Source organism: Eumetopias jubatus, unplaced genomic scaffold, assembly GCF_037043125.1.
Source record: "Eumetopias jubatus isolate StellerSeaLion01/CBP00866 unplaced genomic scaffold, mEumJub1_p1.0 scaffold_2, whole genome shotgun sequence".
Classification (NCBI taxonomy): domain Eukaryota; kingdom Metazoa; phylum Chordata; class Mammalia; order Carnivora; family Otariidae; genus Eumetopias; species Eumetopias jubatus.
This window is the reverse complement of record NW_028274808.1, coordinates 137,690,827-137,706,895: the sequence shown is the minus strand read 5'-3', so window position 1 is coordinate 137,706,895 and position 16,069 is coordinate 137,690,827. Positions and strand designations below refer to the sequence as shown.

At 36.4% G+C, this 16,069-nt stretch overlaps 1 protein-coding gene across 2 annotated transcripts in view; it reads left to right on the top strand.

Annotated features, from left to right (window-relative positions):
* CFAP299 (cilia and flagella associated protein 299) overlaps nt 1–16,069 on the top strand; it is a 560,242-nt gene that overhangs the window by 476,938 nt on the left and 67,235 nt on the right. For both annotated transcript variants that reach the window (XM_028124230.2, XM_088020519.1), the window contains exon 4: nt 8,244–8,386. In XM_028124230.2, coding sequence (XP_027980031.1) covers nt 8,244–8,386 — 143 coding nt within the window. The remainder of the gene's footprint in view (nt 1–8,243; nt 8,387–16,069) is intronic.

The following is a 16,069-nucleotide window of genomic DNA, read 5'->3' as shown; positions in this document are numbered from 1 at the left end:
CGAAGGACAAAGAACTTTCTTAAACATAACCCTGAGAATTGTGTGTATAAGTAAAAAGATATGTGTCGAATTGCAATTGAATAAAAGGATACAGAATTTTAAAATAATTATCAGCCTAAAGAATTTCAGAAAGTAACTGGTTTTAGAGAAATGGAGAAGGACACATTTTGAAATGTTACAAAAATTGTCAGAACTTGGACTCCATTTGCAAAATCATTTCTCTTCTGAAAGGAAAAGAGGATTCCCTAAAACTAATGATTCATGAAAGTATTCCAAGAGTTTTAAAATTATAGGAGATAAAAATTCTTTCTTCGTTTGTTTCCATCAGGGAGCATACTGACAGTCTCCGAGGGACAGCACAAGAACTTAGCTTGTGTGACAGCTCTCATTCCCTGAAATGGATGTTTCAGTTTTAGCAACATACTGCTAACTATGCCTTTTTTTTTTCCCCAAGTGACTTTGGCTTCACTGTTGAAAAAGTCCCATTTCAATGTATCAGGTTTATGTCCCCTCATTAGTGTTTGGCAAGAAAAATCAGGCAACACATGTAGTCAACTCATAACAAGTTTATGAATTTGTATTTTAATCCACTTCTGGGAAGAGACAAGCAGCCAGAGATCCAAATGATATATTAATGGTCTAAATTGTACTTTAATTCATCTTTTCCCAACACATGAGAAGTAATGTGGACCTAACTAGGCATTCCAGAAGTCTTTTCAACTAACACTGGTTCACACTTGAGGTCATTAGACAACTCAGTAGAATCTCAGATTCCACATTTTCCTTGGTGTCTGAGCCCCTGCTTCAATATCAGGAATACTTGTATTTTGATATCTATCAAAGGCTTGTTCTTGTGTTTTTGTTGTTGTTACAAAAACTAGTATTTTCTGCCTAGGTTGCAAATAAATGTAAACCAGTATTCATGGCTTCAAATAAATATCATCTGATTTGCTGAAATACTTGTGTTGGTTATACTTTGACTTATTCTAGAGAGGATTAAAAGGTTTTATCTAAGGACAATGAGCATTTTGGAAGTCTGCCTTTTTATAAACATAACATCATCATTTAAAAGAGCCTTTATAGTTTTTATGTATCTCCTGGGAAATTAACTGTGATAAAAAAAATGTTATTAGAATGAAAAAGACCATATATTGCATGATTCCATTTATATGAAAAATCCAGAAAAGGCAAATCTACAGAGACAGAAAGTAGATTAGTGGTTGCCTGGGGGTGGGGGTGGGGGTGGGAACAGGGATGACGGCAAATGGGTACAAGGGATCTCTTTGGGGTGATAAAAATAGTCTAAAACTGGATTGTGTTGCACTGCACGGCTCTGCAAATTTACTAAAAATCGTTGAACTATACATTTAAAACTTGAGGATAAATTTTATGTTTACAAACTATACCTCAATAAAGCTGTTATTTTGTTTTAAAAAAGCAGGTGTTATTAGAGAAACTTAAAACAACTATTTATAACATTTTATAATTCCTAGTGACACAATAAGAAAGCTTGCAATTACTAAAATACGTCACACTTGGGCTGAAATAAACCTAATTCTTCAAAGGGCTCTCTTAGCCTATTCTGCCCATTCTGGATGTCAGAATCATAACTTTATTGCTAGCTGGGTCCATCCTGGATTTATACAATAATACCCAGAAAATTGTTTAAACTTTAACTTCAAAACACATCCGAAGTTTTAGCTGAGAATCCTGAACGTAACAAATGAGTTGAACCCTGTCCAGCAACATAATTATACACACCCAGGCAATGGAATTCTGATATGAGTATTCCATTTCCTTATCCCTAAGGAACTGATAAAACTCTTAACATAATATAAATACAATAGCAACAGTAATAATACAAATTTAAAAAAGCAATAGATACTATTCACTGAGGGTTTACCATGGGCCAGGCATTGTTAAGTGTCTAGCAAAAATAGTCTCAATTCACACAAGAACCCTGAGAAGCAGGTGTTATGTCCACTTTGTAACAGAAGAAACTGAATCTTACAAAAGATAATGAATGTACCAGTGTCACAAAGTAAGTAGAGGGCAGGGCCCACATGTGCCTCCTAGTTTGTGTGTCCATTGCGGAGCCGTTAAACACACGGACTTCATGCAAAGGCACCCTGGGTGTGAATGTGGTTGCCCCATTCTCTAGCTGCATGTCTTTTGAGGTGGTTATTCTCAATGCCTTCAGCGTCTACACTTACAAAATGAGGATAATAATGCTATCTAACCATTATACATTTTTGAGAGAATTAAATAAGGTAATGAATATAAAGCTCCTAATATTTGGCTCAGAACATAATGGCTACCTAATAAAATGATACCTAGTAGTATTAATAGTAGGGGTAATTAGGATTCACTTTAGAAGAAAACATACATTTGATAAATGAATATATTAAATTTACTAATTAAGAGTATTAGTTAACTAAATTCTAATTCTTGGACAATCCACATAATAAAATATAAACAAGATACAATAAGATTTCAACCAGCTGGGGTGCCTGGGTGGCTCAGATGGTCAAACGTCTGCCTTTGGCTCAGGTCTTGACCTCCAGGTCCTGGGATCGAGCCCCATGTCGAGCTCAGTGGGGAGTCTGCTTCTCCCTCTCCCTCTGCCTCTCCCCCTGCTTGTGCTCTCTCTGTCTCTCTCTCTGTCTCTCTCTCTCTAATGAATAAATAAAATCTTTAAAAAAAAAAAAGATTTCAACCAGCCATCAAATACTTTACAACTACCTCTTACCTCTTCTGTTTCATTATTTTTTCCTGTCACCTACACTGTGTTTTTATAATGATGTATTTCTAAAGTTAAATGTTGAGTTGTAATTTCCTGACAGTCTATCACCAATTACTACACATCAATAGTTTTAATCAATTTTTTTTAAAAGTTGCAAGGAGCATGTTGTTTGTTAGGAATTTTTTTTTTTATTTTAGCAATTTTTTTTTTTTTATTTTACTAAAAAGTCTTTCACAATATACTTTTACACCTAAGTAGCCATACTTGGAAAGACATCAATGAAGTAATGTGTTTCTATTGAAAATAAAAGAAATTATAGGTACAATGATTACTAGACTCTCCCCATTGAAAAAGAAAGAGTATTTGCATGTTGCTTCCAAATTGGGTTCATTGGGCAGAAGGCAAGGCTCTGAAAACACCTGACTATGAGCTGAGCGATTCCATGCAAGACAAAAGAGATTATTTTATTGCTCTACAGAGCTGAAGGAGAAACGGGAAGAAGGGAGAGGCTACAAGAAGGCTTAGCTAACTAAATGCTTTAGGTCCAAGCAGGATTTTGGTCTCTTGTTTATTTTGGTTTTGTTTGTTTGTTTCTTTGTTTTGGAGGTGTTTAGTTCAGTTTGGCAGAAACTTGCTAGATTTTGCAGGAACCTACTTAGGGGCATAGGACTTATGAATATAGAGAGGAGTTGAGAGTTTGAACAACACACCCAAGGACATAGATTGAACCTGGAAGAAACCCTGCTTATACTCAGTTTGGCCTGACTTGAAGTTCTCTAGCTTCAGGAAACCCCTAGATTCACAAAAATCACAGAGCATCCATTTAAGTCTCACAAGGCTGGAGAAGTGAGATTTGAGGTAATTTACTCAGATTCCCATAGACAATGGGCTTTAACTCATATGGGAAGGCTGTATATAATAATGTAAAATGGTGAAATTGTGGCTATATATATATATATATATATACACACACACATACATATAATTTTACACTCTCAGTCATTTTATCCACAAGACACTGAAGAGTAAAGATGTTTGGGTACTTGGCTAAGGTAAAAACCAAGCACTCAAGCTTGTGTTTTTAATTCTTTACAATGTATATTAACTTTATAATAATTACGGAATTTTTCATTGACCTAAAACTTAATGAGAGATAGATTTGCCACGGTGATGATGACTTGTCGATTTATCCTTGTAGTTCTATCAATTTTTGAGGCTATGTTATCAAAGGTTCATTCAAGTTTATAATTGCTCTATCTTTCTGTGAATTGAATCTTTTATCATTATCTAGTGATTCTCCACCTCTAGGAATGCTTTTTGCCTTCGAGCTCATTTGTCTCATACCTATATGCTGATGCCACCTCTTTTTTGGACATTTCCTTATGCATATTATTTCATCAGTTAAATTTCAACCTTAAGTTTTGTATCATATTTTTTTTACCCACTCTAAGAGGCTTTGTTTTTCAACTTAAACATTTGGCCATTTACACTAATTGTAAATACTTAATTATTTTAATTTATTACCATGTGTATCAGTTCTCTGGGGCTACCGTAACAAAATAACCACATACTGGGTGGCTTAAACAACAGAAATTTATTTTCTCACAGTTATCGAAGCCTTTAGTCAAAGATAGATCAAGATGTCAAGGTCGGCAGGGTTGGTTTCTTCTGAAACCCTCCTCCTTGGTTTGCAGGTACCCCTTCATCACTGTGTCTTTACATGGTCTTTCCTCTGCATACAAACCCTTGATGTCTCTCTGTGTGTCCAAATATCCTCTGACTTTATAAAAGTCAGATTGGATTAGGGACAAATGGGCTTGTTTTAGCTTAATAACTTCTTTAAAAGCCCTATGTCCAAATACATTCTCTGAGATACTGAGGGACAGGGTTTCAACACAGGAATTTTGAGGGGACACAATTCAGCCCATAACACTATCAATACATTATATATTTTCCTATATATTTTAACTACTTTCTTTGATGATCATTCTGTTCTTTATCGCTGACCTTTCAGTTAGATTCACTTTGTTTTGGCAGAAGTACTGCTGACTTTTCAACAATATAAGGGTTAAATGTACCAACCCTACCACAGAGTCAAAAATCTGCATTAAACTTTTGACTCCTCAAAACCTTAACTACTAATAGTTCACTGGAAACCTTACTGATAACATAAACAGTCAACTAACATATTTTATATGTTGTATTACATACTGTATTCTTACAATAAAGTAAGCTAAAGAAAAGAAAATATTAAGAAAATCATAAGGAAGAGAAAATACATTTACAGTGCTATACTGTATTTTTTGAAAAATATATCCACATGTAAGTGGACCCATGTAGTTCAAACCCATGTTGTTCAAGGGTCAACTGTACATCTTCTAGGATTCCTTTGAGTAAGAGTCTTCTATCAGTCAAGGCTCTCATTTTTTGGTCTGACTATGTCCAAATTTTGCTCACTAGAAAGATATTTTCTCTGGGTTTATAATTCTGGAATCATTCTTCTGTTCTCTGGACACATTACAGATTGTTTTCATCCTTTTTTGATTTCTCTGCCCTATGTTGAGGCAGTAAGTCCTATTAGTCTCTCTACCTGAAAGGCTGGATTTTGTCTTCTGTCATCTGCAACTCGTAAGATCATGAAACCTTTGCTAAGATTCCCTGTGGTTGGGCAAATGCCTGCAGGACAAAGATGGCTCTAGGGCTCTGCTTTCCTTTCTGGGAATCTATTTTCACTTCATTTTTAGACTCTTAAGTATTCCTCATTTTCTTGACAGAGCATCAATGCATGTTACAAGTTGCTTTTTAGATTTTTATCCAGAATTTATTTTTGCTTTCAGCAGGAAGATCAGTTACAGTATTTGGTATGCCATTCCGCTGAAAAAATAAGGCTGGTCCATCTCATTTAAAGAGAGACAGAGACAGAGGCAGACAGAGGAGGTTTTGTTTGTTTGTTTTTCTTTTTCTGTTAATAGAGGTCCATTTTAGGTTTGCCTGGGTGGTTGGTTAAGTATCCAACTCTTGGTTTCGGCTCAGGTTATGATCTCAGGATCATGATATCAAGGCCTGTGCTGGGCTCTGCGCTCAGCTCAGAGTCTGCTTAAAATTCTTCCCCCACCTCCCTCCCCCTCTGCTCCTCCTCCCATGCTCTCTCACTCTAAACAGTAAATAAATAAATAAAATCTTTAAAAATAGAGTTCCATTTTAAAAGTAGAGGACTTATTTGGGACCTTTTTTCCTCTATGTGCCTGCGTGACTTGCCTTAACATCAGGAGCAGCCTTGATGGAATAAAGATTTCAAGTACCTTTAGGACTGCCTATGGAACACTGATAGTTCTAGCACGTGGCCTTGATTAAGCCGGGATAGCAGTATTAGGTATGGGTTTCGTAGTGTAAGAGTCTCAAGAAGTCTCTGGGTTACTGTCCCTTTAGAATTTGCGCTGTAAAAGCTAAAAACTATGGAGAAATCTATAGAATTTTAACTTACCGTTATGTGGTGGAAACAAGAAGAACCGAGGACCAAATCTACATAAGACTGAGCACAGGAATGACAATGCTAGCTCCTTGAGCCATATCTGTGGGAAATGGTACTAAGCTATCACCACCCTTCCTCCCCTTAAGCCAAGGACCTGCCTCAGAATCCTTCCCAGCACGGTATCCTCAGCACCCAGTGCCAAACAACCACAGGAGGAAGGAAAATGCAATTTAACAAAATAACAACTAACAGTACCTTGTGGCTTGTTCTTGTGTTTTTCAATTGGGACACTGTTAGCAACATGTTTTCTCAGGTGCAGAGGGGAAAAGAATTCTTTGCGTTTTCTCAGTTCACCTTTTTGGAAGCTCTGTTAAGGTAGGTAGCTCATGTTAGTGCTTCCTGTAATTGACTACACAGAGACCCAGCAAGTAACCATCTAGTGATTGCTGGAGAGGAAAAGGAAGGCTTGTTGACAGTTTCTTCCAAATGTAGAACTTTGCCATGAAATTCTGCACTTTGAACTAGATCTGGAAATAAAGACATTAAGAACTTTCCCAGTTACAATAGGTTTTCTTTTGTTTGTTTGCTTGTTTCGTTTTTTCTCTTAGAGCTCGAGATCAATGTCTGTTGGCTTGATAAAGAGAAAAGACGACAATTCTTCCATTTGCCTGAGTTGGTTTCCACTTAGGGGCCTTGGTGCCAGTTGTTCCCTTCACCTGATAGGCCCCTGTTCTAGATCTTTACATGCCTGACTCTTTCTCATCCTTCAAGCTTCAAGTCTTGGTTTAAATTAAAATTTAAAAAAATTAAAAAATTAAATAAAAATTAAAAGAAGACCTCCTCAAGGTCTTTTCTGATTACCCAAAGTAGGCTTCACCACCACCAATTCATTCTCTAGTCAACCATGTTCTTTATTTCTTTTTAATTTTTTATTTAATTTCAATTAGCCAACATATATTACATCATTAGTTTCAGATGTAGCATTCAATAACTTACCAGTTGCATGTAACACCCAGTGCTCATCACATCACGTGCCCTCCTTAACGCCCATCACCCAGTTACCCCATCCCCCCACCCACCTCCCCTCCCGCAACCCTGTTTGTTTCCTAGAGTTAAGAGTCTCTCATGGTTTTTCTCCCTCTCTGATGACTTCATTGTCTAGTCAACCATGTTTTTTATTTGCTTTGTGGCATTTATCACTCACTGGAAGTACTTTTTTCCTTTTCATATCTCATCTGTCTCCCCTCACCAAAGCACACGTTCTGAGAGGCCAGGGTGCTTGCTGTCTTATATCCGTGGCACCTACAACAGTACCTAACATGCAACTAGGTGCACAATGATATTTGTGCAGGAATTAATATGAATGAGAAATATGTACTTGCTGTTTATTTTGACTTACGGACTTAATTTGTAAGGTGACTTTATAAAGAGATTTTAATTTTATAAAGAGATTTTTTGACTCTCGTGGTAATAAGAAGGGACCAATTTATATCTCTATAACAGAAAATACATAGGAGTTGAGATGGAAAAATGATGTAGTGATTAGAGAGACAAACATATGAGCCTGGGTTTTAATCTCAATTTTTCCATTACTAGCTGTGAGACCTTGAGTGAGGTACTCAACCTCTCTGTTCCTTAGTTTTCTTATTTAAAGAGATTATGACAAAGAGAAGACAACAGGATTGGGAGAAAAGGAAATAAATGAATGTACTGCAAACACTTAAAATAATGTCTGCCCTTTGGAAGACCTCTGTAAGTTATTTATTGATATTGTCATATAAAATTACTGTAAATGCACATTATACGCCTGCACAGTTAACTTTTCATGAATTTCTTCATTTGTCAAGAGTAAATAATCATACCTACTTCATAGGATCATGGTAAGGGTGAAACGTAAAGCACTTAAAATAGGGTCTGGCACATGTAACACTCAAAAACTGTAGCTTTTATTATCTTATGCAATACATTCAAATGACTTTTATTCATTTATTCTTTCCATTCTCCATCTTTTTTTGTGTGTGCTACCAGACCGTGATCTTTATTCGTGACAGAAATTCTCATGGGCAGGAGATATCAGGATACATTGACTATGCCCACAGGCTAAAGATCGAAGATTTTGAAGTCTACTTTAGTGGAAAAAGAAGACTTCTTCCAAAACCCACAGATATGAGGTAAATTGTACGTACTTCTCACACCTTCAGTAAGAGAACAAGCTCCTCAGGGGCATGGTAAAAGATTCTTATTTTATGTTCTATATCGTGCCTCGAGTGGAAGAGACATATATATATGGAATGTGGTAAGAGTGGCTTGAATAAAAAATTTAAATGGGCAATGAACAGAGATGCACTTTTTCCATCAACAGTCTGCGGAAGAGAACTTTTCAGAGATGAGGTAAGTAAATTCCCAGTGACATTACTTTTAAATGACAAGTAGAGCCTAAAAATGGCTAATCTCATAAGGGTCTTGGACCACTTGGGACTTGGTCTGCTTAGGAGCCTCAAGAACAGTCCACCTAACACATTCTCCCCCCTCTTTTCTTTGGCCACCAACCAAAGTACAAGCCTTTGACTAGCATGCCCTCATTTACTCTCATTACTGGCCTATTCTGGGATTCCTTCCCACTCATCATTCTTTTTATTATTGACCCCTACCCCTTTCTCTGGAGACCTCATCCTATCACATATGATCTGCTCTATACTGTCAGTTGATTCACAGATCAACTCTTCTATCCCTTTGGTAGTAGGTCTCAAGCTAATTTTTAAATTCTATCTTTTACTTTCCATAGAATCCAGAAGTGGTAGCAGCATTCTCCTTGAACTGTCCTCTATATCCAGATTATTTGACACTTGTAACAACGCTCTCCTCCTTCGACATTCCTGCTGTCTTTTATCCATCCTTATTGCTGTTATCTAAAGAATTCTTAACCCATCACCACCTTAATGGACCTACCCTTTTTCTGACCCCACCTAGATGCATGGCACGTCATTTAACTTCTCTCTGTAATAATCTCTTTTTGAGCTTTGGCTGTATCAGTCCTGCTTACTTCAAAGGTAGATTGATAGGGACTTTTTTTTTTTTCCCCCTGCACCTGTAACTGAATTCCTGGGTTCTGCTGGAGGAAATTTTAGGAAATTTCACTAAGGTGTGGATATCCAAAAATACTCTAAAAAATATCCAAAAATATACTAACTCTTCACCACTCCCTCAAGATCTTTGTTGTCAGCTGCTGACACTGACTCCTCTCAATGTGTGATTTGCCTCACAAATCACAGATTACATTGAATCTAAACATAGAAACTACCAACTGATCTGTCTCTTTGTCAACCAAAACAGACTTCCTCACTAACCAGAGTTCCCCTCAGAGTGCCCTTCTGATTATTTTCAGTCACAATTCTGTTCTGGCAGCCATTGGCCCTTGGGCCCACCATCCATGTTCAGAATATGACTTCTCCTGACTCCTGGCACACCACCATGCTATCTTGTCCATTAGCCCACCTCTCAGAGGGCCAATTTCCTGCAAACTGGCACACATTCTTCTAACACAGCAAGACCTACACTTCCCCAAGAACCATGAAGGAATATATGCCCTAAGAATGACTTGGGCTTTTTTCCGGTGACATTTCTGAAACAACATAGGTCTGACCTTAGATGGCTGCACCCTTTGCATTTAGAATGTGCTATGGTGAGTGCTGTGAATTGTGTAAGACTGTTGAATCACAGACCTGTATCTCTGAAACAAATAATACATTATATGCTAAAAAGAAGAAGAAGAAGAAGAAGAAGATAGCAGGAAGGGAAAAATGAAGGGGGGAAATCAGAGGGGGAGACAAACCATGAGAGACTATGGACTCTGAGAAACAAACAGGGTTCTAGAGGGGAGGGGGGGAGGGGGATGAGTTAGCCTAGTGATGGGTATTAAGGAGGGCACGTACTGCATGGAGCACTGGGTGTTACAGGCAAACAATGAATCATGGAACACTGCATCAAAAACTAATGATGTGATGTATGGTGATTAACATAACAATAATAAAAAAGAATTAATTTATTTCTTGAAAAGAAAATAATAGTTCATTCTTACCAAGTGAAATATTTCCTTTATACATGCATCTAGTCTCACACAATTTTTACAGATTCAGGGAAAAAATAACTACTTGTTCTGTTTAGAGCTAATTGATTCAACTTGTGTTTGATGCTTTCCATCCGTCTTTCCACTGAAGCTATATTTCATCTGTTCCCCGTTTTTAAAAATTCCCAAACTCACTCTCAGCTGACTCCTTTATCTTGCCTCTAAACATGCTGAAGCCATTTCTATTAAAAAAGAAGAAGCCATTCCGATTAGAAAAAGATTATTTCTATTAAAAATCCCTTTTTGCCCTCCAACTCTTGCACTGCCTCTCTCGGTTTTCAGCTAAGCTCCTCAAAATAACAAGTGTCTCCAATTCTCACTTCTCATGTAGGCGCTAACCCATGGTAATTAGTTCTGTGCCACCATTATTCAAATGGAACGACTCCTGCTAACATCACCAGTGACGGCCAAATTCAAAATCCCATGGACTGTTTGCAGTTCTTCTCTTACTTAACTTCTCTACAGTATTTGATTAGTGTTGATTAATCATTATGCTGAGTAATTCTTTCTTCTCAAAACTATTCAAATACTCTTTTTATTTTCAGAATCCCTCATTGAACTCTCCCCTTGTTTATTTCATACACGTCGGCATTCATTAGAGTTCATCCTTAGATTTTGTTTCCTACCATTCATTCCTACATTCCCCTGGGTGATTTGAACACTTTTCTAGATAGTTGTTCTTCTTATTTCATATTCAGTTATCCTACTGCTTACTTCAGAGAACCTTCTGTGTATCCCATGAGCACCTAAAACTTATTTTCAAAATTAAACTCACCTCAATCTCTGTAGTTTTCTGTTGCTTCTGTATCCTCCATCTTGGCAAATGGCACCACCCTTGCAACCCAAGTCAAAATCCAGATGTTATTCTAGACCTCTTCCTCTCTACCACCCCTCCGTAACTAATAATTTACTAAAAATACCAGATTCTATAACCTTAACATGTTTGTTTATGTTCAAGTGAATGTAAGATGTGTCATTTCACCTATATGAATTGTTCATACCAATATTTCAGTATGAATCTTTATCTGATAACATTTTAACAGAAAATACCTAACAAATAATTCCTTAATATCCTTTAATACCTAGTTAGTCCTTATTCATATTTCATTGATTGTTTTAAAGTTATCTTCTCACAGCTGATTTGACCACATCAAAATCCAAATAATATTGTGTTTTCTTATTCTGTTTTCTGTCATTCTTTTACTATATAACAGTCCCTTCCTTCTTTTTTATTTTTTTATGCTGTTGATTTGCTGGAGAAACCATGTCATTTATCCCAAGAAATGTCTCATATTCAAAATGTGACTGATCACTTGAAAACACGCTGTTGTTTTACATCCTACCTCTATCCTTCTATTTCCTGTCAACTGGCTTGATAAAATCCAGTTTCAATTTTTTTTTTTTTTTTTTAGGTAACCATTTTTAATAAGTGAAGCTCTGTGAGCTTGATCAGTGAGTTCAGGTGGTGTCAGTCTGATCACTCCACTATAAAGTTCCCCATTGTTTCACTCCAATTGTTTTAGAATACAATAACAAAAGCTACCTAAGTGTTTTTACTAAGGGTTGTATAATGGTAATTCTCTAATTCTAGAATTCATTCTGCATTATTTAGCTAGAATTCTTCCATAGAGAATAACTTTTCCTCATCACTTGGTTGGTTACCCTAAAATAGAATTCAGTGCATGCAGAAAGACAAAATAAATATTTGATTATTTCCTTAAATTTATGGGAAAAAATGCAAAGCCAAAGGCACAAAAGAGTACAAAGATGATGCCAAATTGCTTTCAAAGTGGTTCTACCAATTTGTACCTACCAGAAGTAGTAGGTGTTCTAGTTAACAAACATTTTTTTCCCCACTGTACTGAGTTATAAGTGACTCCCATTATGGTTTTTAACTTTCATTTCTGTAATTACTTATCAGATTGGGCATCTTTCATTGGTTGATCAAATTTCCTTTCTGTGAATTATCTATTAAGACTTTTCCTCATCTTTTCTGCTGGTTATTTATTTCTCCTTTTCTTATAGATTGTGAATTCTTTTTATTTTTATCTTTTGGACATTGACTAATCATTTGCCTTTTGTATATACTGAAAAATATCATCTTCCATGTGCAATTCTCCTTTCACTTCCTTTACATTGACTTTTGATAGAAGTCTTGATAGATTAATACATTTTACTAATCTTTTCATCTGAAGTTTGCATTTTTTGTGTTTTGTTTAATCAAATTCTACCTTTATACAGGGCATAAAGATATTATCCTATAGAGTGTAGTTTTGCTTTTTATTTTATATCTTTGACGTACCCAAATTTAACATCATATATAGTGATAGGGTAAGAGTCGGCTTTGTATTATTGTTTTCCTAAATGACTAATAATTTGTCCTAGAACACTTACTGAAAAGTCCACTATCTTCTCTCTCACATGTGCAACACCATTTGTGTCTTAAGTTAGGTACATGTTTATTTCTGGGCTCACTCTTTAGTTTTATTGGTCTTTCCTTGAAATAATAGAATCTTGGTCATTTGGTATATTTTAGTAATAGTTTTTGAAATAAAGGCAGTTTTTTCTTCTTCAGAAGCTTCTAGGCTGTGCTTGTCCTTCACTCTAACATATAAATTTTAGAGTCAGCTTGTGAAGTTCACACACAAAAATGTTGTAATTTTGATTGGAATTGTTTTCGAGTTATGGCCAACGTACAATTAACTGGCATCTTTAGGAAATTCAGTCTTCCATTTATTTACTTAATTTATTTACACCTTTTAAAATTTCTTTTAATAATATAAGTTTCCTAATTAGTGAGTTTTATCATTTTTGTTTTTGTTTTTGTTTTTTTTTCCTCATGGGTGCCAGATCATTTCAGAGCTTTTAAACAAAGTTAGCTCTATTCTGATGATCCCACTGGGTAATTTTTACCACATGAGTTTAATTTAAGCCATCTATCAGAATCAAACTTCAGATTTTTCACTCAAGAGACTTCCCAGCAATAAATGACTAAACAGTGTTACCAGGGGAGAAAATATCTTTGGTATATGTATTTCCCTACTTAGTTCAATTCAGAACTAGAACAAAGACTTTAAAATTAAAGATTCACTTACCTTTGACGTGCTATTCTATTTTGTGTAGGAAGAGACATTAGTTTTCTGATTGGAATCCTGTCATGTGGAAAATAGAAGTAGCAACAGCTATGGCTATTATGCAACACAACAGAAGAGAGGGCCCTGAGAACTTGATGTCTTGTCAGTTCAGACTCCATTCTGACCATGTGTTTAAGACTCAGTACCTTCCTGTCAGCATATATGAATATCTCACAAGCGAATAGCATGTTCCAGTGTAGGAAGTTCACACTTTCCTACAACGATTTAGTGAAATAGTTTCAAGAAGCATTATTACCATCTGAGAGAGGAGAAGCTAGAGAAAACCACTTGCTGAAGTTCACGAGAGAGAAAGAGTGAGAACAAATTCTTAGGAATTATAATTCACTGCTCACCTCCAGAACACTATTCTCAATTTAAAAGCTTTTGTAGCTTGACCGTGATTGCACTCTGTAGAATCCTTGAGTTATATTCTGCCCCACGTTTAGCTGCTTACATTTCCATATTTATGTATCCATATCATTTCCACAAAGATCTAAAGTCTGCCTGTAGAGTTCTACCTATCCCTCAAGTAGACTCGTCAGTAGGAAATGAAAAAGTTTTGTGTTTCTCTTTGGAGAGTCTATGAAATATTCATACCCTTGACCGAGGAATGCCCCTAAATATTAAAGCTTTGAGATATTATTATCAAATTTCCCTTGCAATCCCATTGTCTGTTTTATTGAAATGTTTAACATGCCAAACTTCTGAAGTTAGAATTTAAAGTTGTGTTTATCCTGTGCTTAAGTGTGTTCTCATGAAAGCATCCGGTTCTCAAGTTTAAAAGAAAAAAGAGTAAATGACTCAGTTCTAATGCACGGGGTATATAAAATATTGCCTGTATTTAAGGTTATTGATATTGTTCCACATCTAAATTTGGTGACTAGTTAGTAGAATATCAGTTTAGTCTCTTCAACAGATATTTGCTGAATCTGAAAGACAAGGAATACTTTGGGTGGAAAAGGATTCTGGTTGAGGGAGACTTTCCACAACCACCAGCTCCTTGATATTCGAAGTGTGGTCTGTGGGCCAGTAGCACCAGCAGTAAAGCATCTCAGGCTCTACCCCAGCCGGTGAAGCAGAATTGGCCTTTTAACATGATCTGCAAAATTTCAATATGTATATTAAAGTTCAAGAAGCATACTCTAGACCTGTGCTGTCCAGTAGAGTAGCCAGAGCCACATGTGGCTGTTGAACACTTTAAATGTGATTAACTCTGAATAGAGATATTCTAAAAATATAAAATACATACCTGATTTTGAAGATTTACCATAAAAATATTAACTATCTTATTAATAAATCTGCATTATTTACATGCTAAAATGATATGTTGGCTACATAGGGTTAAATGAGATATATTATTAAAATTATTTTCACTTTTTTTTTTTTTTTTACTTTTTTTTAGTGTGGCTGCTAGAAAATTTACAATGACATATGTGGCTCATGTTTATGACTCAATTCTCTGGATAGATAGACAGATTGATCGATTGATTAATCGATCTGGTCTACTTGTCCTCACCTGAGAGGTTCAATCCCATCCTGATCTTTAGAACCAGTATTAATCTTAGATAGGCACGATGTAAGAAACTGTAGACCAGGGATCACCAGTTAGTAGTGTCTGGCTGCGGACATGTTTTGTTTGGCCTACATGATGTATTTAAAAATGGTGTCAGGGTTTTAGAAACTGGAAACGTCACATAAAGTATTTTGGATTTGCAGATTCTCTTAAAAACTTCCTCAAACAGTTGAAATTAGAGCTACCATTCGATCCAGCAATTGCACTACTGGGTATTTACCCCAAAGATATAAATGTAGGGACCCGAAGGGGTATGTGCACCCCAATGTTTATAGCAGCAATGTCCACAATAGCCAAACTGTGGAAAGAGCCAAGATGTCCATCGACAGATGAATGGATAAAGAAGATGTGGTATATTTACACAATGGAATATTATGCAGCCATCAAAAGGAATGAGATCTTGCCATTTGCAACAACGTGGATGGAACTGGAGGGTGTTATGCTGAGTGAAATAAGTCAATCAGAGAAAGACATGTATCATATGACCTCACTCATATGAGGAATTCTTAATCTCAGGAACAAACTGAGGGTTGCTGGAGTGGTCGGGGGTGGGAGGGATGGGGTGGCTGGGTGATAGACATTGGGGAGGGTATGTGCTACGGTGAGCGCTGTGAATTGTGTAAGACTGTTGAATCACAGATCTGTACTTCTGAAACAAATAACGCAACATATTTTAAGAGAAAAGAAAAAGAAGAAGATAGCAGGAGAGGAAGAATGAAGGGGAGTAAGTCAGAGGGGGAGACGAACCAGGAGAGATGATGGACTCTGAAAAACAAACTGAGGTTTCTAGAGGGGAGGAGGGGAGGGGGATGGGTTAGCCTGGTGATGGGTATTAAAGAGGGCACATTCTGCATGGAGCACTGGGTGTTATGCACAAACAATGAATCATGGAACACTACACCAAAACAAATGATGTAATATATGGTGATTAACATAACAATAAAAAATTAAAAAAAAAAAAACTAATAAGGTCTTCCCACACTGAGCCTATGTTCTCTCCTCACAACCATGATCTAGAATT